General features: G+C 47.0%; 3 protein-coding genes across 4 annotated transcripts; 2 read left to right on the forward strand and 1 right to left on the reverse strand.

The window, feature by feature from the left end:
* Positions 1–1,854: 1,854 nt before the first annotated feature.
* Positions 1,855–5,864, forward strand: LOC147051649 (SH3 domain-binding protein 5-like). The gene is made up of 9 exons (XM_085918635.1): positions 1,855–2,403; positions 2,937–2,999; positions 3,209–3,337; positions 4,238–4,402; positions 4,479–4,609; positions 4,693–4,735; positions 4,809–5,013; positions 5,100–5,426; positions 5,506–5,864. The coding sequence occupies exons 1-9, from the start codon at positions 2,344–2,346 to the stop codon at positions 5,727–5,729; spliced, it is 1,347 nt and encodes a 448-aa protein (XP_085774761.1). The 5' UTR covers positions 1,855–2,343; the 3' UTR covers positions 5,730–5,864.
* A 102-nt stretch (positions 5,865–5,966) lies between these two features.
* On the reverse strand, positions 5,967–13,256 carry capn7 (calpain 7). 2 transcript variants are annotated; one of them, XM_085918634.1, is made up of 20 exons: positions 12,698–13,253; positions 12,527–12,635; positions 11,895–12,061; positions 11,735–11,802; positions 11,440–11,667; positions 11,280–11,366; positions 11,087–11,213; positions 10,931–11,016; positions 10,630–10,870; positions 10,447–10,553; positions 10,126–10,246; positions 9,908–10,052; positions 9,746–9,845; positions 9,525–9,660; positions 9,348–9,423; positions 9,079–9,224; positions 8,107–8,169; positions 7,908–8,038; positions 6,339–6,431; positions 5,967–6,274 (listed from the first exon to the last, which is right to left on the reverse strand). In XM_085918634.1, exons 1-20 carry the CDS (start codon positions 12,797–12,799, stop codon positions 6,130–6,132), a joined length of 2,478 nt encoding a protein of 825 aa, XP_085774760.1. In that variant the 5' UTR covers positions 12,800–13,253; the 3' UTR covers positions 5,967–6,129. The 2 variants fall into 2 exon arrangements, 1 of the variants encoding a protein (XP_085774760.1); XR_015066933.1 differs by lacking the exons at positions 5,967–6,274; positions 6,339–6,431; positions 7,908–8,038 and adding an exon at positions 8,317–8,430 and having other exon boundaries at positions 8,150–8,168; positions 12,698–13,256.
* A 613-nt stretch (positions 13,257–13,869) lies between these two features.
* nes (nestin) lies at positions 13,870–21,137 on the forward strand. The gene is made up of 4 exons (XM_085919379.1): positions 13,870–14,731; positions 15,073–15,197; positions 16,259–16,335; positions 17,135–21,137. The coding sequence occupies exons 1-4, from the start codon at positions 13,931–13,933 to the stop codon at positions 20,758–20,760; spliced, it is 4,629 nt and encodes a 1,542-aa protein (XP_085775505.1). The 5' UTR covers positions 13,870–13,930; the 3' UTR covers positions 20,761–21,137.

Raw genomic sequence — 21,137 nt, forward strand, 5'->3', positions numbered from 1 at the left:
CACAGGCCACTTCATTAGGGAAAAATCATGGTCAAAATTTAAATGAAAGTGAAAAGTGCCACACCCAAACAACCCCCCACTTTCTGATTGGCTGGTTGATCTGTGACGTCACACGGACACAGGTGTACCTAATCACTTCATTAGGGAATAAGTTTAAGTGAAAGTGAAAAGTGCCACACCCGCCCTCACCCCCACTTTATGATTGGCTGTTGGATCTGTGACGTCACAAGGACACTCCATTAGGTACACCGCCATTTTAAGGTGTACCTAATCACAGGCCACTTCATTAGGGAAAAATCATGGTCAAAATTTAAATGAAAGTGAAAAGTGCCACACCCAAACAACCCCCCACTTTCTGATTGGCTGGTTGATCTGTGACGTCACACGGACACAGGTGTACCTAATCACTTCATTAGGGAAAAAGTTTAAGTGAAAGTGAAAAGTGCCACACCCGCCCTCACCCCCACTTTATGATTGGCTGTTGGATCTGTGACGTCACAAGGACACTCCATTAGGTACACCGCCATTTTAAGGTGTACCTAATCACAGGCCACTTCATTAGGGAAAAATCATGGTCAAAATTTAAATGAAAGTGAAAAGTGCCACACCCAAACAACCCCCCACTTTCTGATTGGCTGGTTGATCTGTGACGTCACACGGACACAGGTGTAGCTAATCACTTCATTAGGGAAAAAGTTTAAGTGAAAGTGAAAAGTGCCACACCCGCCCTCACCCCCACTTTCTGATTGGCTGTTGGACCTGTGACGTCACAAGGACACTCCATTAGGTACACCGCCATTTTTAGGTGTACCTAATAACAGGCCACTCCATTAGGGAAAAATCATGGTCAAAATTTAAATGAAAGTGAAAAGTGCCACACCCAAACAACCCCCCACTTTCTGATTGGCTGGTTGATCTGTGACGTCACACGGACACAGGTGTACCTAATCACTTCATTAGGGAAAAAGTTTAAGTGAAAGTGAAAAGTGCCACACCCGCCCTCACCCCCACTTTCTGATTGGCTGTTGGACCTGTGACGTCACAAGGACACTCCATTAGGTACACCGCCATTTTTAGGTGTACCTAATAACAGGCCACTCCATTAGGGAAAAATCATGGTCAAAGCTTAAATGAAAGTGAAAAGTGCCACACCCGCCCTCACCCCCACTTTTTGATTGGCTGTCTGATCTGTGACGTCATTCGGACGCTCTATTAGGTACATTGCCATTTTCAGGTGACAGACAGCTGCCATGCCAGCCGACACGCGTTATGCCGACATTGATGTTTTAATTTTGTATTTGTAGTTGATGGTGTTATTATACCGAATGTGTTTGTGTTTGAATAAAAGGTTGGAAAAACATCCGTTATGCCGATATTTGTTATTTGGGGGGGACACCAACTCATATAACAACGTAAAACACATACGTATTGTCATATAAAGCAGTTCACCAAATGTCAGAATTTTAGGCTTTAATTGGCGAATATAAAAACAAGGAATAAAACACCAGACAAGTTTTAACATAAATGTTTATTAAAATAATAATAAAAGTACATTTCAAAACAGAGTGAAATTGCAGTATATATATTGGATAACAATATTTAGGCGTATATATGCATACACGTTATAAGTGTTATAAAATGAAGACTACCCAAAGAGAAGCATAATCTGCATAACGGCGCATCCCTTCATGCAATAAAGTGAGCCGTTAGCTTGGAGAAAATAAATGGTGGTTCTTTCTTTCTTTCCTTGGCAAATTGTAAATCGACATTCTGGCTTGCATAGTTCACGCCGGCCAGGAGGGAGACGCAACACGTTCACGGACTGATCCGTCGATGCACGCACCCACGGCAAGGCAGGAAGGAAGGAAGCCAGTTGAACCCAACGGGAAAATCACGATTCGTTCCCGCGATGAACTGAAAATGCAAATCAATCACTCACTCACAGATCCGTTCAGTCCAAATCTGCACTGGCTAAACACAAAACTGCGCAACTCACCATCCGTTAACAGTCGTAACTCGAGACGGGGAGCGAGATCTCATGGGAACACTCGCGGCACAAACGAGCTGTCAAAGAAGAGCGGAAAAGCGGAAAAGGCGGGGCAAGCAGCTCACAAAACCACTCGCCGAGATCTTCTTCAACACTGAGCTGAGGAGCACTGGCTGGCTGGCTGAGAGACGGACGCCAAGGAAAGTAGAGCGGAGGAAGAGGAGGACACATTCCAGGCCCGCTTCGATTCAGATCGCATCCGGAGACAAACAAACAAGCAAGCCAAGCGGGAATGTGTTTTGTCGGTCCGGCTTGTTGAGTGAGCATCTCGCTGGTTCTTGGTCAGCTTTCGAACAATGGAGCCCCATCCCTGTGACGACGAGGCGGACTATGAAGATGTGGACCCCCGCATCCAGGTAGAGAAAGCAAAGCTCCCAATCCTTATTACGTTTCATTTGAAACCCAACATGTCAAATATGTCGTAAATATTCCTCCGGCGTGACTAACGACGACTCAAAGCGCCCTTTCTTGCATGCTTGTCATCCATTTTGTGTCGTTCACGAATAATTAAGATGTGACAGCTGAGCTGACGAGCGAGTGGAGAAAAACATTTTGCATGTCGCTAAAATACTCGAGTACTTGGTAAGATAACATTTTGATATGTGTTAAGCTGTAGTTCCGTTCAAATTATAATAATTATGCTTTAATAAATAATTATAAACAATCAGTTCTTAAAGACTAAAATGCAAGCATCCTTTAAAGTTAAATACTACTGACTAGAAAATATTTGCAAAGTTAAAAGAATGAACTGTACGCTCAGTGGTTCCAAATTCACAATTTGATTTAAATGACCAAAAAAAAAAAAATGGTACCATAGCAAAACCACTAAAGCTATTCCAGTGATCAATTCAATGAAACTATTATGACAATTTGGTTTCATGTTTTGCAGGGCGAGCTGGAGAGACTCAACCAGTCGTCGGACGACATCAACCGATGTGAGACGGCGCTGGAGGTCAGTGTGATATCCAAAGAATGCAATTTTCACTCAAGGTGTGAGCCATTTGTGCCACGTCTTGGATTTATATGCTTGTAGGTCAGTGACATCATAAAAGTCTCGCGCGTGGCTTTTATTACCGAGCGACATCTTGGGCCAAGTCAGCAAGTCGAAGGTCTTGTCTGCTCCACTGGCATTTATTCCATTTTTTTTTTTTTTTTTGTCAGGAGGCCCGACAGAAGTTTCGCTCAGTGCTGGTGGAGGCCACCGTCAAGTTGGACGAGCTCCTCATCAAGATCGGAAAGACAGTTGAGGAATCCAAGCCGTACTGGGAGGCCCGGCGTCTGGCCCGACAGGTGGGCTATTGTCACTATTATTATAATTTCTTCTTCTGAAATTCCTGTGAACTGCACAAGTTGCTTTCAACCGCAAAGTCCCCAGTAGTCACTTCCTCTTTGTCATCATCACATTTTCCTCACCGTGTTAAAACTTTGACTGACACTGCTAGCGCAAACATGTTTGGGAAAAACAAATTTAAAGTCTTTTACGCAAACGTTCATTGCGAAATAGAATCAAAGCACACTAGGTCGATATTATCATCTGTTTAACTGTCCTATTAAAACTTGTATTTTTTGCTTTTCTGCTGACATTTTATGATAGTCACCACCCTTGCAAAATACTTTGAGAGCAAAGTCTTTGGAAAAGGAATTAACATTGAACTTGAGCTTGACCTTGATTCTCACTGCAAGATAAAATTCAGAAGCAACCAGTAATAAGAATCTTACATAATTTCCACAAAAGACTCGAGTCAGCATTTGACTGCCTTTGCCTTTAACGCAGAGGATACATGTAAAAGTCTACACACCCCTCATTAAAATGTAGGTTTTTGTGACATAGAAAAAATGAGACCAAAATAAAAGCTTTTAGAACGTGTTCAACTCAAAACAATTTTTTGGTTTCTAAAAACTGAACTTGTGGTCCAAAGCCAACATGTCACTGAGCGGAGAATCGAGAAAACGCTTCATCTTTGTCACACTGCATTGACTTGCTAAGTTAACTAAAATAGTTTTCCTTATTTCCACACGGAAAAAATCTAATTATGAAGTGGAAAAACTGCTGTAAACAGCGACACGGTCACGCCAAAAACTGACCACAGCTGACCTCGAGACAACATCAGCTGGACAACGGCGACGAGTGTCGAATCAACTTTAAAATCAAAATTTAGTTTGAACATAAAAACATCGTGTGTCCTTTAGGCCCAGCTGGAGGCCCAGAAGGCCACGCAGGACTTCCAGAGAGCCTCCGAGATCCTTCGCGCGGCCAAAGAAACCATCTCGCTGGCCGAACAGCGCCTCCTAGAGGAGGACCGACGCCACTTTGATTCGGCCTGGCAGGAGATGCTCAACCACGCCACGCAGCGGGTAAGCCATTGGCTCTTCTTTAGCGTCTACCGCTTGACTTTCCGATGTGCTGACGAGCCGTGATTGACTCTCACAGGTGTTGGAGGCGGATCAAGAGAAGATCCGTAGCGAGGTGGCGCACAAGGAGACGGCGGCCAAGCACGCGTCGGCCATCGCTCGCATGAAGCAGCTGGAGAAGAAACTGAAACGCACCATCAACAAGTCAAAGTGAGAAAGGATGAAAACCTTGCTTGTGTTGTTGCGTGGGAAAAAAAGAGCTATCTGTTTATTTATCTTCACCTTTTCCACAGGCCCTACTTTGAGATGAAAGCCAAGTTCTACCTGCAGCTGGAGGTGCGCAACAAGCTCAGCTTCATTGAAGTCAAAAGTCTGAATGTGATGGGTTTTTTTTTTTGCCTCCACAAAGAACCTTAAGAAGACGGTGGACGAGCGTCAGGCCAAGCTCTCGCACTCCAAAGCCGAATACAAGACGGCCCTCTGTAACCTGGAGGCCATCTCGGAAGAGATCCACGAGCGGCGGCGCAGCTCCGTCATGGGCCCGCGGGGATGCGGCGTCGGAGCAGAGGGCGACGGGGACCAGTCGTCCGGCGTCAAATCGGATTCCATTTCCAGTAAGATCAACGCATAGTTTCCAAGGTGATATCTTCTTCTTACTACTTTCCATCCATCCATCCATCCATCCATCCATCCCCAACAGTGATGTCGGTGTGTTTTGACAACGGCGCGGCGTCCGAGGAAAACTCTGAGACGCGTTCCACGTGCAGTGCGGGTTCTTCGCCCGGCAACCCCGAGGAGCTGCAGTCGCCGTCTTCCTTCACCTCCTCTTCCACCTGCGCCTTCTCTTCCTCCGCCTGTCCGTCACCCACTCCATCTTGCTCCTCGTCCTCCTCGCCTCCCTCCAGGCCGTGCAGCCTGGAGCTGCCCGTCTCCGTCTCCCTGTCGGACTTTGGCCTCATCTCGCCCGTGCTCGGCCCTCGCAGCGAGTGCAGCGGAGCGTCGTCGCCCGAGTGTGACCTGGAGAGAGGTGAGTGGACAATCGATGAAGAAACCCAGTTTGGAGTAGATGTCTTTTGTCCAGACTCCTTATTTTCTACACCTTGCAGGCGAGCGCGCGGAAGGCGCCGAGGTGACGTTGGACAACGGGCCGGCCGTCATCAACAACAGGAACAACAACAACCAGAACAACAGCAGCAGTGTAACAGCCGCCACCAAGAGGAGCTTCAACCTCGAGGACCGTTTCAGTTTCCTCAACCTGCGTCGGCAACGAAGCGACGCCAAAAATGCGGACAACTTTTCCCAGAAGGCAGTGGTGGTCAAAGGACTGTGAGGAACGGTCACAGGAACGTTTCTTTGGATTGACTCTGAAAGACAAATTTTTAGTATCTTTTCATTCTTGTCTGGCAACAAGCATTGTAAAAATATCATGTGTGGACTATTGAATAAAGAAAAACGTTGGACAGTTGGAAGAGTTCTTAATTGCTGGACACCTTAACTCTAGTTGGACATCTTACCCAGAGCTGGAAATGATCATGTGAGGATGCAGCAGCTGCGTGAGCCAACGACATACAGTAAAGAACACGGCCATTTAATATGTCTCCATAATGCATTATAATAACAGACAGCCATATTACAAGACTGTGAGCATTTTGTCTTTTAAAAAAAAAAAAAAAAAAAGTCATTGGCGTGTTGAGTCCACTTGTGATTGGCGGCTTTGGACAGAAGAACCATTATTGCAGCTGAGCCACTTTGAGAGGGGCGGTGCTGGCGAAATCCAGGAAGAAAGGCCCTTCCTGTTTGGGTAGGAAAGTGGTAGGCACCACGTTGTACACGCCCGCCGGGACCTGCTCGCAGTCCATGTAGCAGAAGCCGCATCTGCCGGGACCAAACAAACAAACATCAAGCCTGGTTCCAAAGCCAACTTTGGAAAATGGCGAACCTGTAATCTCCGCTGCTCCTCTTGTTGGCGGAAGCGGAGCCGGCGTCGCTCGCGGTGGACACGGTGACCATCTCGAAGCCGACGCTGTATTGCCTGTCACATTAGATGATTTGAATTTGCTGAGGAGCTGCGTGAAGACGCACGCGATGTCCCGTTACATCACTTTGTCATCTTTTGTTCCCACTTGGCCGGTGTGTTGAATAAGCGAATGGGACAAAGCGCAATTCTTCAATCCGCTTCGGCCACTTGATTTGTATGCCTCTTTTGTTGTCTGCTGCATTTATGTAATTTGTTTATCCTTAATACTAAATGTGTCCCTGCACAGATAACGTTGGAAGCCTGAAATTCATGCAAATTTCATTTTCATTAACTACATGATATCCTTTTCTCTCTTTTGGCTCCTTGAAACCCAAGAAAACGACGATTTTTAGATGACCTAATGAAGAAACACAATTGAATTTAGCGAGCGAGAGCGCCCTCTGCTGGCTGTAAGAAACTATTACTTTTCTTGTTTTGTTCTGTGACCAAAAATCTCCACAACTTGAACTGGTGGCAACAAACTCAACTGACTGAACAATTATTTTGAAAAGCAGCTTCAGGAAGTTTATTGACACTTTTTTGTGCTTTAGTTAGCTTTAAATGATTTCACCAAATAAGAAGATTGTTTACATTGGTCAGTTTAAGTTAATGGTAACCCAAAATAAATTGATGGCTGCAGTAATTCAGGGGAGCGCATATAAATGGCGATTTGTCTGCTTTAACTCATTCTGAGTGCGTGACCATCGGATTTGATCTGCTCAGCACTGGATAACATTGCGTTGAAAATGTGCTAACATCTGACCAGAAAATCTGCTCTGCAGACTAATACAAAAGAAATAACTCATTAATTTGAGGCTTTATAAATCACATTGCACATTTTGGCGTGTGCAAACCTTTAACGTGGCCAGCGGCAACACTTGAAGGTCAATTGGGGCAAAACAGATGATGGAAATAATGCAAGAAATGGAGTGTCATGTATCATAAATAAATCAGTACAATATTACTGTGGAGTGTGCAGCACATTTCGATTTTCTGCTGGCGACAGAAGAAAATGCCAATGCGGGAAAGAAAACAAAAACAAAGCCACAAGATGGCTTATGTAAATGTGCATGAGGGCAGTATGAAATGCATTGAACACGCACACACAGAAATATGCTGGAATATTTGGATGTTGAGTGTTTAACCAGAAGAAAAAAAGCCAATATGAGTAAGCAACTTTTTGAACTTGCTCCTGTCACGGGTTACTGAGTTCACAGGATGCACGAAAGCCACATCAAAAGGGGTCAACATGTTTCATGTTTTTTTTTTTTTGGGTAGAAACAACTGACCAAAACAGTTAAAAAAAAAGGGGGGCCAAATGAGTAGTTTAAAAAAAAAAAAAAAAAAGCTTTTCATATGTGGCACTATTGTGAAGAGAGCCACCTACAGGCCTGGAGTAGAAGTGCATTGCCCAGCGTGTCAATGACTTAGTTAAGACTGATTTATGAAATGCTATGAGAAAAAAAACAACTAACTAACTAACTAACTAACCTGGAACCTCGCAGTTCTATGAGCAGCGGAGCGGCCCGATCCAGCTGCAGCTGGTAGACGGGATTGTTCTTGTACGAGTCCTTGTAGTTGCCGCAGCCGCCGGCGCTTGCGCCTTTCCACTGGCCGTTAATCTGAACACCAGAAAAATAGTCAACACAAAGTATGCAAAAACGGAATTATATTGTTTGCGTTAGCCTACCCGTTTGGTATGCGTGAAGGGATTTGGGATCTTGGAGAAGTTGAATTTGCAGCCAGAGTAAACCTACAGAATGAAAGGAAAAAAGAAAATAAAAAATTAGAGTTTCAAATGAGCAACTAGCGTAGCATCGTAGCATACGAAAGCAACCCTTCGCTGACTGCACAGTTGAGTCTCTACTCTTATACGGTACGAAGTAGGGAAATTTTCTTTCCTACACTCTGGGCTCCACTTCGGCAGGGGAAGCCGCTCGCTTTGTGGCAGCGCCCTAGCTCCATCCCTGGTCGTCCAGTAACAAACGTGCCATTAGCGCAGCAGTATTTAAAGCTGTGAAAAAAAGCATAATTGGTCGCTTACATGTGTTTGGCTAAGGCTTTTTGCAAAAGGAAAGAAATATGATGGCTATCTGTGTGGAATCGATTACTGCTCATGGCATTTTTTACAAAAAATGACCAGGCTTTAAAAAAAAATTCTGTAATAATAAAAAAAGAAAAAATTCTGTAATATGATAAAAGTGATCATTCTGCTCACTATTATCACAATACCTTTTGGCATTGATGGAGCTCTTATATATAAAAAAAGGAGGCTTAATTCATGTTTGTGTAATAATAATTAAAAAAAAAGCTTATCTTGGTTATGTATGAGACACACAAAGCAAACTTCTGAATACAAGCACAAAAACAAGAAGAGCAAAGAAAACTTCTGGAGCAGAACAAATATCATTGGATGAGGACAATTTGTGTGTTTTCAAATCTCCTTTGAAAGATCAAATATAATTCACGCCTCTCACTTTGTGGATTTTGTAACTAGGAAAGAGATAAACAAAGACGATGCTAGGACGACGCCACCACGAATCTCTCCGGTGATTCCTTCCACTTCTCTACGCGACATTCTCCCGAGTCGACGTCTAAACTTGAACGAAACAGCGATGCAAAAAAAAATAAAAAAATCTAGATTGTTGTCTTTGTCTCCTACCCTCAGCGTGTAGTTGATGGTGTTCTGCTTCTCGTACTGCGACACCACCAATGTGAAGGTGTGCCACCCGGCGCCGGTCAGACGGATCTTGGTCAGGTAGTGCGGGCTGTTGATGCGAATGCCGTCGATGTAGGGAGGCGGCTCGGCTGCACACAATAACCATCGGTGCAAAAATGTTATCCTCGACAGGTAACGGAAAACTATTTTGCTTCCTATGGATGATGTCATGATGATGTTGCATTTTGTTCAATAGTGCTCATATGTCAGACCTGGATAGTAAACCTTCTTGCCGTCCGTCTTGTAAACAACAAGAGTAATGAACTCTCGGTTCTGCGCAAAGTCCTCCTGCATCACAATTTAAAAAAAAAACAAAAAACAAACATGAAGCATGATTCTGATCCTCCTCATGTATGACAGAAGTTTTTTTTGTCCTTTCTTTGTCGTACCTTGTCAGTGATGTGTCTGGAAAGCAGCACCCACACCGCAGCGCCCCCTGCTGGACTCTGCACCTCCAGCTTGTACTGCGGGTTGTTGGCGAGACTGTAGACGTCCTTGACCGGGCCTTGCTTTCCATCCCAACTGCTACATGGCGCACCAAAACGCACGAGACTTCAGGCTAATTTGCTCCCAGAGGAATTTGAAGCAATTTTTGAGTTTGGACGCAAACCTGTGGATGCAGGTGGATTCTTTGAACAGGGCGGGATTCCAGCTCAGGTAGATGACATCATAGTACTGACACAAGTCCTCCCAGGCGATCCAAAACACACCTGAGAGAAAAAAAAAACAAAAGATCCAATGCTGTCCATGAGCAAAATGTGATCTTCAGTACCATTATCAAACTTCTGCGCCGTCTTGGGGTCAAAGTTGAGGTATTTGAGGAGCTCGGGAGTCCAGTTTTTATTGTCGCGTTCGCTGTAGCGGCCCTTCCATCGCAAGTGACTCCAGGGGTTCTTCAGCTGGAGGAAGCGCATGTTCTACGAGAGGCGGCGGGGGGGGGTCAGGAGGAGGACTCGGGGTGCCGGTGCTGCTTAGCGGACGGAGGCTAACCTTGTATTCCCTGATGTCGAGGACTGCATAGGCGTGAGTTGGCACCAAGCCCCATTGCTCTCCTTCTTCCTCCGTCATCACGCCCGTTGCCGTGGTAATGAGGACATCGCCTCTGTGGAACCTGCAAAGACCAAAAACTTGATACCACAACATTTTGGAGTCATCTCATCCAAAAGTGACTCAATGCTTCTGTCTGCTGGTCAAAGTTAGTATTTTTTTATTTTCCTCCAGCGTGATGATAAAAATCAGTTCCATGTGTAAAAAGAAATGTTGTTGACGACACTTTTGGCGGCGCTTCAAAATTTCAAGTGACCTCGTCACCTTTGGAAGAGCATGCGGAAAGTGTCGTCCTTGCTGAACGACTGATTGTCCGAGTGCATGGCGATGCGTTCGGGGATCCAGCCGGTGAGCGCGTGAAGATCGATGTTCTGCGGCAATTACGCAAAACGTGATCAATACACAAAGAAGAAGACCGTAGACGTAGGAAAGCGTGACGCCGCCTACCGAGTTAGATCCGGGGAAGTCGTAGCCTCCCATCACCTTCATGTAGGCCTTCTCGATGAGCGACACCCACAGCTCGTTCTTGTTGCTCGAATACGAGCACAGCAGCTCGCCGCCGCGATCCACCGGGAGGAAGTCGTCGATGATCACCTTCCGGGGAACGCCGTTGATGTGCAGCTTGACCATGTACTTCCCGCACGGGTTGTACTCGGGTTCTCCTCGTCGGTTCTGAGGATAGATGATGCTGGAACACATCGTTACGTGTCAGGATGGCACCGATGGGATCTTGAAACGTTCTACCAACCTGGTGATGAGCTTCTTGTTGTAGCGTCTCTCGTAAGCGGCGCTGATGGCGAGCGAGGCCACGAAGGAGCAGTCGGACACCACCGTCTGCGCCACAAAGTGTTAAGAAAAGTTGAGCGAGGAACAACGAGAGAAGGGCTTCCCCCTCGTTGCACACCTGCTTGATGCTGAAGCTGGACACGGACATAATCATGGTGGGATTGGTGCAGATCTCGTCGGGTCGGACCCAGCGGGAGAAGATGACTTTCTGCTTGGGTGACAGAGCTAGGGTGCCTGATTTGTCCCTGGTGGGGAAAGATGAAGAAGGTCTAACGGACGCCGGTCGCAGCTTGTTGAAGACCACGACTTACGAGAAAGGCACGGGAAAGGCGAAGCGCTCCTTGAGGTCCACGCTCATGAAGGGAACGTAGGCGATGCCGTTGATTGTCGACGTGCTCCTGCAAAGATGTGACAAATGTTGAAGAACATGGAGCACGACGGTCGAAGAGAAGTGACTCAAGTGCGACTGACCTGAGGACCTCGATCTCGTCGGACGAGTATCGCTGACCTTGCGGTTCACTGGACTGGACCGCCCTCATGGGCTGAGGTTGCGGGCGGTCGTTGAGGCTAAAGTCAGGACCCAGCGGGAAAAACTGCCGGACGGGTCCCGACGAGTTGGGTTTCACTCCCGACGGTCCCGCCCTGTCCTGAGTCTGCGAGGAACCGGATTTGGACTGCGATTGCTTGAGACCTTCCGCCCTGAGAGACACCAGGAGAACTTGAGCACAAACGCCACGATGTCACGTGATGATCTATTGAAACCAACCTGTCCAAAGCCTGATGGGCCAACTGCTTCAGCTTGGTCTGCATAGCCTGCTCAGACGTCTCGTTGGACTGTAAGAACATAAAGAGTCGCGTGGAGAAGATGGTGAGGAACAACCGGAGGAGACCGACCACGAAGAGTGAGAGAAGACGAGCATCCTGACCGTCTTGATGCAGAGCTCTACGGCCTGAGTGTAGAGCTCCACGGCTTCGTCATCATTCCCCTTGTCGTCTTCCTCAAAAGCTTGCGTGACCAGGAAGTGAGCGCGCTCCAGGTCCACCTGGTGACGAGACTTGAGCGGGTCGCTCTTCTGCCCGTCCACTGCGCTCACTAGGCGGACATTTTAGGATGGGGGGGAAAATGACAACATTGCACTCTTTTAGAACAACAAACCTTATTATTAGGCAGCATCATTCATTTGTATGTAAAAGCAAATTTGGGGGATTTTTCCCCGAGTGATAATACACAAAGCGTTAAAGCCACATGGAAACGATTTAGCAGGAAAGTTTGACAGCTGCAATGAAAATATGCAATCCACCCAGTTTCCACCACACACAAATAAATACATTGCGTGTGACGACAGTCACGGAAAAACCAAGTCAGATATCGTGACTGAGCAAACACTCCCTCGTCTGACGCATGCCACTAACATTCCTACACATACATCCTGCATCATTGGGAGACAAAAATAAAATAAGTAAAATGGCTTTGTGCATGGCTGGCAAGGCCTGAAGATGGTGGAGAAGCATGCAAGTGGAACAAGTGGGGTGGTCACGGTATTTAGAATGGACTTACACGCATTGTGGAGGGTTTGAACTCGATCCAGGTACTCGTTGACTTTGTCTTGGAACCCGTCCAGCTTGGAGCCCGCCATGCCGGCGTAGATGAGTGCCTGGGCGGCTTCCTGAAGCGAACCAAGTTACATTAGCGCTCGAGTCGTCCACGTACACTGACAGTCGCACACACCTTATAGTAAAATACAGCCTCGTTGTATTTGCCATTTTGGTCGTAGGTGACGGCCGTCTTGGCGAATTTGATGGCGTCCACTTCCAACGCTATGCTGTCCATTCTCAACACGACGACGAACTATCCACGAAAATTAATTTCTTTCACGTGGCCAGTAGGTAAATCCACGGAGGCGGACACATCATAAATGTTAATGTCAAACTCTTATCACGAATTCTATGGCCAGCGACGCCCGGGTGAAGTCAATCTTCCCTGACCGAGTTTGACAGATGTTTAGCGGTTCGAAACAAACACGAAGCTTCCTGTAACGCTTTGTCGCGCATGCGCAGTTGAGAAAAAAAAGGTGGTCGAAACTATCTGTGACGTTCAGGAACTTAAGGTTAGAATAGAAAACGGCAAACTTTAAATCTCAGCAACCTTCGCGGAGGCAGCCAGAAGACGGTGACATCATGGTATTGATGAATGTCGTCTCAATTGTCGCCATCACTTGACAATTACGTTTAACCTTTCGTTTTCGCTTTCGAGCACGTTTCCGGGCAGGTAGTTCGCGCCTGCGCAATGGGAACCCACATGAGGCATTTCGTGCCACTAGGGGGCGTACGTGCATTGTATATGACAATGGATATGACTTGTACAGATAAGTGAATTTAGAGAGAGAGAGCGAGAGAGAGGAAAAGTTCTCCCTCTTGCTCTCCAGCGCCACCATCTGCTCGCTCAGTTGCCGGTTTTGAGCAGTCAAATTCTCCTTTTCCTTCCTTCTCCAAGAATGTGACTTTGTTCTCTGGCTTGTGTCTGCTCACATTGACTACAAAATCGAATTGATGTGCACGGATGGATGGCTTCCATCATCTATAACCCGACATCAGGTACCTTGATGAAGCAGCATGTGGCTCATTCATTTGAATGTCCTGGTCCAGGACAGGACAGGATGGGACTAAAGAGTTTGAGTGCAAGTGAGAGGACATTCCAAGAAGTTCAAGTCAAGGGTCTGCAGGCCTCATGAGGAGCATAAGCTCTTCTGGATCACGGCAGTGAAAGAGTTAACATGAGAGATGACTTCACCATCTCCACCCCTCCCCACTAACCAAAGCCCCTCTGTCCACTCCTCCCTTTTATCCTCTAGTCTCCTCCCTCCACACACACCCTCCTCTTCCTTCATTAGCTCCCACGGCCTCACAGCAGCCTCACTTGTCAGGTCAACCCTGAGCTTCCACTTCTTGCATCCGTCCCACAATGGCGTTGCACACCCCTGCGTACTCCCGTCACATGGCCCAGGAGAAGCACCAGATGCTGGACCTCAACCACCGCCTGCAGAGCTACCTGGGCCGGGTCAAGCTCCTGGAGGAGGAGAACATGCAGCTGGCCCAAGAGATCCACGCTCTACGGCACGGCCACCGGGGCGCGTCCGTGAGGGAGAAGAGCTTGAAGGAAGATCTCCATCGGACCAGAGAGGAGTTGGATGAAGTCTGGAGGGAGCGGGTCTTTGCTCAGATGGAGGTCTGCAAATTGAGTGAGGAGTTCCAGATGGTAGAGCGGCACTGGCAGAAGGAGGCCCGGGCCCAGGCGGAGGTCAATGCGAAGATGGAGGTGAGCAGGAAGGAGCTGGAAGAGGAGCACGAGGCTCAGAGGTGGCTCAGGGAAAGAATTAGCGAGCTGGAGGAGGAGATGGAGCACCTGGTACGGAACCACGAGGCCGACGTGGTCCGTTTGGAGACCGCCCTGATCCATAGGGCACCGCAACGGAGCACCCAAACCTTGGACCTCCTCCAGCTGGAGGAAGAGCTCAGCCAGCAGGCCTCCAAGGCATGGCAGGAGACCGAGCAAGCCTACCAGGCACAGCTAGACCAAGTTGAGGAGAACCTGAGGGAGACCGCAGGCCTTCTGGGTCAAACGGAGCGCCACAAGAATGAGTACCAGGCCCAGCTGATGGCCCTGGAGAGAGAGAGGATCTCCGAAGGCGATGTTAGGAGGCAGCTGGAGGAGACGGCAGAGCGGCAGAGTGAAGAACACAGACGGCACATAAACACACTTCAGGTAAAGCAAGCACCATTTTCTAAATGCACATAATTCACCACCTCAAGAATATGACAAACATTTCGACTGACTCTTATTAAGATGGCTGAACTTCTGTCAGTACCCCAAAGTGGACCAGCTACTATGTTTATACTTCCTGTCTAAGAAGTGGGCAGAGCGGCCTATTGTGAGAATTTGTGAGTCATTCCCAGCTGTCGTCTTCCTCTTCAGGGAGCCCGGCGAACAATCGAATAATACACGCTGACTCCTGAATGGCTGACAAACGACAAAGCAGGAGCCATCTAATCATCAAAATCAAACAGAAGCACGTCTAACCTTGTCAAGCCATGTCTTGCGTACAGGAGCACTTGGAAAGTCTGGAGAAGGAGAAGCAGCATGTGGGCCAGCAGCTTCATCATCTGGTGCAGGAGAACCGAGGCTTGCTCCAGCAGAAGATGTCGCTGGGCCTGGAGGTGGTCACCTACAGGTAGAAAAAAAATATTCCAAATGATGTCATGTTCAACACAAGCTGTACGATTGGTTTCTTCTGAACACAGCCATAGTTATAAGCGGGTGTGCGCACTTTTGCAACCACATACAGTTTTCTCCCTTTCTTCCACTCTTGACAAGAGTACAACTAACTTTCAATTTGCACATGCTAACATATATCTCATCCTTTTTTTGTATCATTAAGAGCTGGCACTAGGGGTGTGTAGACTTTTTCAATCCACTCTATAATGAACTAGTAACCAGTCCAGAGTGTGCCCTGCTTCTCTCACCAAAAAATCAACTGTTGTTGGCTCTCATCAAGGTTACACTAAATCATCTGGCCCACTTTTAGCAGTTGAGGGGGGGACATGGACTTGTCCGGCCAGCGTACCAGAGGAAGTGGACCTGCCTGCCTTGCAATAGACATGACACATCAATAAAACTCGAGCGAGCGTGTGATCAAGTGTGATCGAGTCACCCCCGGTGCAAACTGGATCTTCTCCAGCCATACGAGGTCTCAGCTGTTTGGGCTTCAAAGGTCACGCCCTTGAAGCAGCAGCAGCCTGAGTCGTCCTGCCGGAGCCACTAACCTCAGTCCATTGTGGAGCATAAAAGTCCCCCCCCCCCCCCCCTCGCCCCACCCTCGCATGTATTGACGCAGACTGCTCCCACATTTATGAGCTGTGGGATTCTCCAATAACAGCAGGGAGGGGGGGGGGACACATGACATGTAATATAATTAGCTCTCAATCTATCAATACGCAATAGTTAGACTTGCTTGAAGATCCTGCTCAAGCTTGAACATGCAGACAAAAAAGTAGAATAAAAAGTCAATCATGATCATAAAAAAGAAAAGAAAAAGATATTACATGTGATGGATAGTGGCTAGCTTGTGAATTAGCGCTGGATGGCCTGCTAATAATATCAGTGTGTGTGTGCTAGCTTTCATTCATTCTCATAAGAAGGACCGCACACTCGGACGTTTCCTTCCTCCACACAGGCCGAGCGAGGTTTTTGTGTCCGAGCTGAACATCTTGTTTTATTTGACCGTCTTTGCAGAGCTCTACTGGACAGCGAGAGCCTGCGGCGAGATGATATGGGCCGTCTTCAAGAGTCCAGAAACATCACGCTAAAAGGTACAAATGCCAGGACACCTTTGACATCAACCATCTTGCGCAATCTTCTTTTTCTTTTGCCTCAGTACTTAAATGACACCATAATTCTTGTTGCTGATTGGCCGAGACCAATCAACCATCTTGCGCAATCTTCTTTTTCTTTTGCCTCAGTACTTAAATGACACCATAATTCTTGTTGCTGATTGGCCGAGACCAATCAACCATCTTGCGCAATCTTCTTTTTCTTTTGCCTCAGTACTTAAATGACACCATAATTCTTGTTGCTGATTGGCCGAGACCAATCAACCATCTTGCGCAATCTTCTTTTTCTTTTGCCTCAGTACTTAAATGACACCATCATTCTTGTCGCCGATTGGCCGAGACCAATCACGCGGTTGTTTTAATAAGCCTCCATTTAGATTGAATTATTTGGAACCTTTAATTAATGAAAGTGTTTTTTAAAGGCCTACTTTGACAATGAAAATGCAAAATAGTCACTAACATGATATCAGGTTAACTAATAGCCCTTCACTTTGAGCTCCTCCATTTTAGAAGGATTTGATTCAAATTGGTGGATTGATGGCTTGTAATCCAAGAAGCAGCGTTCACAAAGACACGTGGCCTCTTGGCTTTCCAGTAAGAAAGGAAATGGCGATCAATAGCGTCCATTAGCGTAGCCTCCGCTCCACCGTGGGTCCCCCCTCCGTGGAAGTGAGCCAGAAAGCATTCCAGGCAATTCCATCTTACTCACGAGGAGGTCACGTTTTTACGACAACTTCATCCCCGGCAGTTTATTGACTGCATTTTTTTTTCTCCATAGATGCGCCTTTGACGTCCTCACGAGGGAATTACCAACGACCCGCTCGCTGCGACACCCTCGCGTCTGTCTGGAGACCATCCGTGACTTCAACGACCCCTTTGAGGAGCAACCTTGAGAATGTCAATCGAGCTCGCAAGAATGAAGTCACGACAACGAAGGTGGTCGAACAACAAAGTCCTTATCCTAAAATATTGCATGATGGAGCTGTGGAGAAGTTCCGAGCGCAGGAAGTGGATGAGAAAGTGACGTATGCAGAGCCTTTATCTTCTCCTGGTGAGGAGGAACATCCTGCTGAAGGTGGAGGAGAAGAACATGGTGGGAAACTCCACTCCGTAGCTCTACCACTCAATAAGGAGATCAGCCAGCAACAACATGTGCTGGAGATGACAGAGGAGACCTTCAGTTCTTCTGCAATTGCTCCGGTTGAGGCGTGCTTGGTGGTAGATGAGCAGGAGATAACATCAAGATCTGGAACGGAGGCATTACTCGAACCCACCCTGGAATCCAGGACCAGCACTTCCCAATGTGACCTCAACCCCGAGGACATGGCTGAGATCAGACAGGAAATAAGTTATTCCATCTTGGGAACGTCTGTGGCAGAAGGAGTGGACTTGTTATATCCAGATGGAGAAGAGATGGACACATGGGACAGCGTGGTAGAAAAGAAGATCCGTGTCGAGTCAAGTGAGCCTAAATTAGAAGCGGAAAGTCAGTACGCAGAACCAGAGGAGGACATATCGACGAGAAGGTCTGAGGTAAGTCGAGAAGAACCGAAGAAGCAAGAAGAGATTTGGAGTCGTCGTGAAGAACGTTCACCGGACGTCAACGAAGAGGACGAAGACTCCCAGAATCTCTCGGTGTCCTGGCGAACGGAGCTGGAGAGCGATAGCTATGCTCAAGAAAACACGCTAGCTGACACGCGTCCGCTCATCCGCTACACCAGCGACGACACCGACGCCAATACGCAAGCATCTCACGTGGACGAGAGTGAGTCCAGTGATGGAGATGCGGCTGGACGTGCCTGGAACGAAAGCAAGATCAAAAACTTTGGAACCATGGAGGATCTTTGTGAGAAAGTCGATGAAGAGGTGGTAGAATATGAGCTGGAATATTCTCAGGAAGCTTCTGGACTGGAAAAGGTCAGTGAGGAGCATTTGGAGGAAGAAATACCTGCGGATGATGATGATGTGGAGCTCGAGACGGACCGACTTGTGGAGCAGGAATTGGAGAACCTTTCCACAGATATCTATGTTTCTCACTATGCTCAAGAGGTGGCCAGTGAGAACCAAACAGTCCTTCTTGAGGATGAGGAGAAGGATCAGGGATGGCAGGAGGTGGTAGAGGAGGAGGTACAGGATGGAATGACCACAAAGGAACTGAATGTAATCACAGAATCTGATGTCCAAGTGGAAACCAAAATGGACCTTAGGGATTCTGTGCAGATGGAAGAGGAGAAGGTCCAGGATGGATTGATGACCTTGGAAGAAAAAATCATCCCAGAATCTGAAGTCCAAGTGGAATGCATCCAAGTCCTTAGGGATTCCGTGGAGCCTCAGTTGGACACTCTGGATGATAATGGCAAGGAAAAGGTGGAAGAGGGTGAGCTCCAATATCAAATAATAACCATGGAAGAAGAAGTCATCATGAAATCTGAAGGCCAAGACCTCCATGATTTATCCCAGACTCATTTGGATGACTTAGAGAAGGTCCAAGATGAACCATTGACCATGGAGCATTTAGAGGCTGAGGAAGGAAACTTGACGTCCTGCATGGTTCCTGATGTCCAAGACCAACCAATCCCCGGAGACTTGATTCTGCCTCAGTTGGACACCAAGGATAATGAGGAGGAGATGGAAGAGAAAGAGGTCCAAGATGGAATGCTGACGCAAGAAGAAGCAGAGAAAGTTTACTCGCTATCCTGCATAGAATCCGATGTCCAAGTGGAAAGCAATCTGGACTCGGGACCTTCTCAGTCAGAATCTCTGAGTGATGGAGAGAAGGACCAGGTTGAAATAAAGACTATGGAACAAGAAGAGGCTGAGGAAGGAAACTTGACGTCCTGCATGGTTCCTGATGTCCAAGACCAACCAATCCCTGGAGACTTGATTCTGCCTCAGTTGGACACTAAGGATAATGGGGAGGAGATGGAAGAGAAAGAGGTCCAAGATGGAATGCTGACGCAAGAAGAAGCAGAGAAAGTTTACTCGCTATCCTGCATAGAATCCGATGTCCAAGTGGAAAGCAATCTGGACTCTGGACCTTCTCAGTCAGAATCTCTGAGTGATGGAGAGAAGGACCAGGTTGAAATAAAGACTATGGAACAAGAAGAGACTGAAAAGGATGAAAACATGGATCCCGATGTCCAAGGAGAAGGCAATCCAGACCTCGAGGATTTTCTCCCACCTCAGTTGGACTCACCGGATGACTCTGTAGAGGAGGTCCCAGATGAAATATTGAAAGAAGAAGAAGCACAGAAATTGTACCTGCTGTCCTGCACAGAATCTGAACTCCAAGTGAAGCAGCCTCAGTTGAACTCTCCAGATGATGATGAGAAAGTCCAGGATGAAATATTGACCATGGAACAAGAGGAGGCCAACAAGGTGAACGTGCCATTCTGCATGGATCCTGATGTCCAAGATGAAGACAATCTAGACCTCAGTGATTTTGTTCAGCCACAGTTAGACTCTTCAGATGACTATGTGGAGGAAGTTCAGCATCTAACATTGAACCAAGAATATGCCATCAAGTTAAACTTACCAGTGCACATAGATCCCGATCTCCAAGATGAAGATGATCTGGACCTCAATGATTTTATCCAGCCTCAACTGGACTATCCGGATAACTACTTGGAGAAAGTCCAGGATGTAACGTTGACCCAAGAAGATGCTGTCAAGGTAAATTTACCAGTCTGCATGGATCCTGATCTCCAAGATGAAGACTATCATGACTTCGGGGATTTAGTTCAGCCTCAGATGGATTCTACAGATAAAGAGATGAAAGAAGGGGTTCCAGATGCATCAGAAGCTCCAGAGAAAAGGGAGGATGAGCTGATGCATGCTGATGAAACCTTTAGTGAGTTCCTCAGTGGACCCAACTTGGGAGAAGAAGAAGATAAAGAAGAGTGTCTGGCATCTCAAAACCAAAAAGGTCTCCTCCAGCAATCTACTTCCATGGTAGAAGAGGCTGCCGGCCATCTGGCAGATGAATGGAACGTCCTGGAAAAGACTAGCAAAGACATAGGACATCCAAAAGATGAAGAAAAATCTATTTGGAGTCATCATGAAGAGGAAGGAAGCGACGGCGAAGGTGCCCAAACATTTGACAAGAAACCTCTTGAGATCTCCTCAGAGAGCGCACCTGAGGAATCCGTCATCTTGAAGGACTCCTTGTCAGAATTCCACAAAACCAACGGCAAAGACAAGAAGGACTTCTGGGCATCGTCTGTGGAAGATGCCGCCGCTTACGGTTCAGATGACATCTCCACCGGGATGGACTTTGCTGGCCAGCTGGACTGGGGGAAGGCGGTCAATGGGAGTTCAAAGAAGGCGGAGCCTGTGACGGGAGTGTCCGTACATTCTGAGGACTCAGAAGTTGAGGGAGGTTCCTGGTCTTCTGGGGATGAATAATCTGGTCCACCAGAACCTAGGCGTCATTGAAAACCATCTGGCCACTCATCAAGTTTCAAAATAAAACACGAGTCTATTCGTTGCGATCTTAAACTTTCCTAAAGTGTCTGCTTCCATCTCCAGTTTCCTTCTGTGCTAATCTTGGTCCGGACTGGAAGGTGAACCATTGATCAGATGTTATCGATCTAATCGAGTTGATACGTTTCATTTCCCGGTGGAGATCAATAAGAGCAGATCGTACTCATGACTGATTGATTGTCGTGTAACAAAAATCTCATGCGGTTGAGAAATGTTTGTTGATCAATAAATTCATAAATGTTGCTTTTTTTTTTTTGCTTGATCGATTGTTTAGTAGTAGGACATTTAAATCGAATAAA

Source organism: Syngnathus leptorhynchus, chromosome 8 (genome assembly GCF_054491065.1).
Source record: "Syngnathus leptorhynchus isolate UIUO chromosome 8, UIUO_Slep, whole genome shotgun sequence".
In the NCBI taxonomy this organism is placed as follows: Eukaryota; Metazoa; Chordata; class Actinopteri; order Syngnathiformes; family Syngnathidae; genus Syngnathus; species Syngnathus leptorhynchus.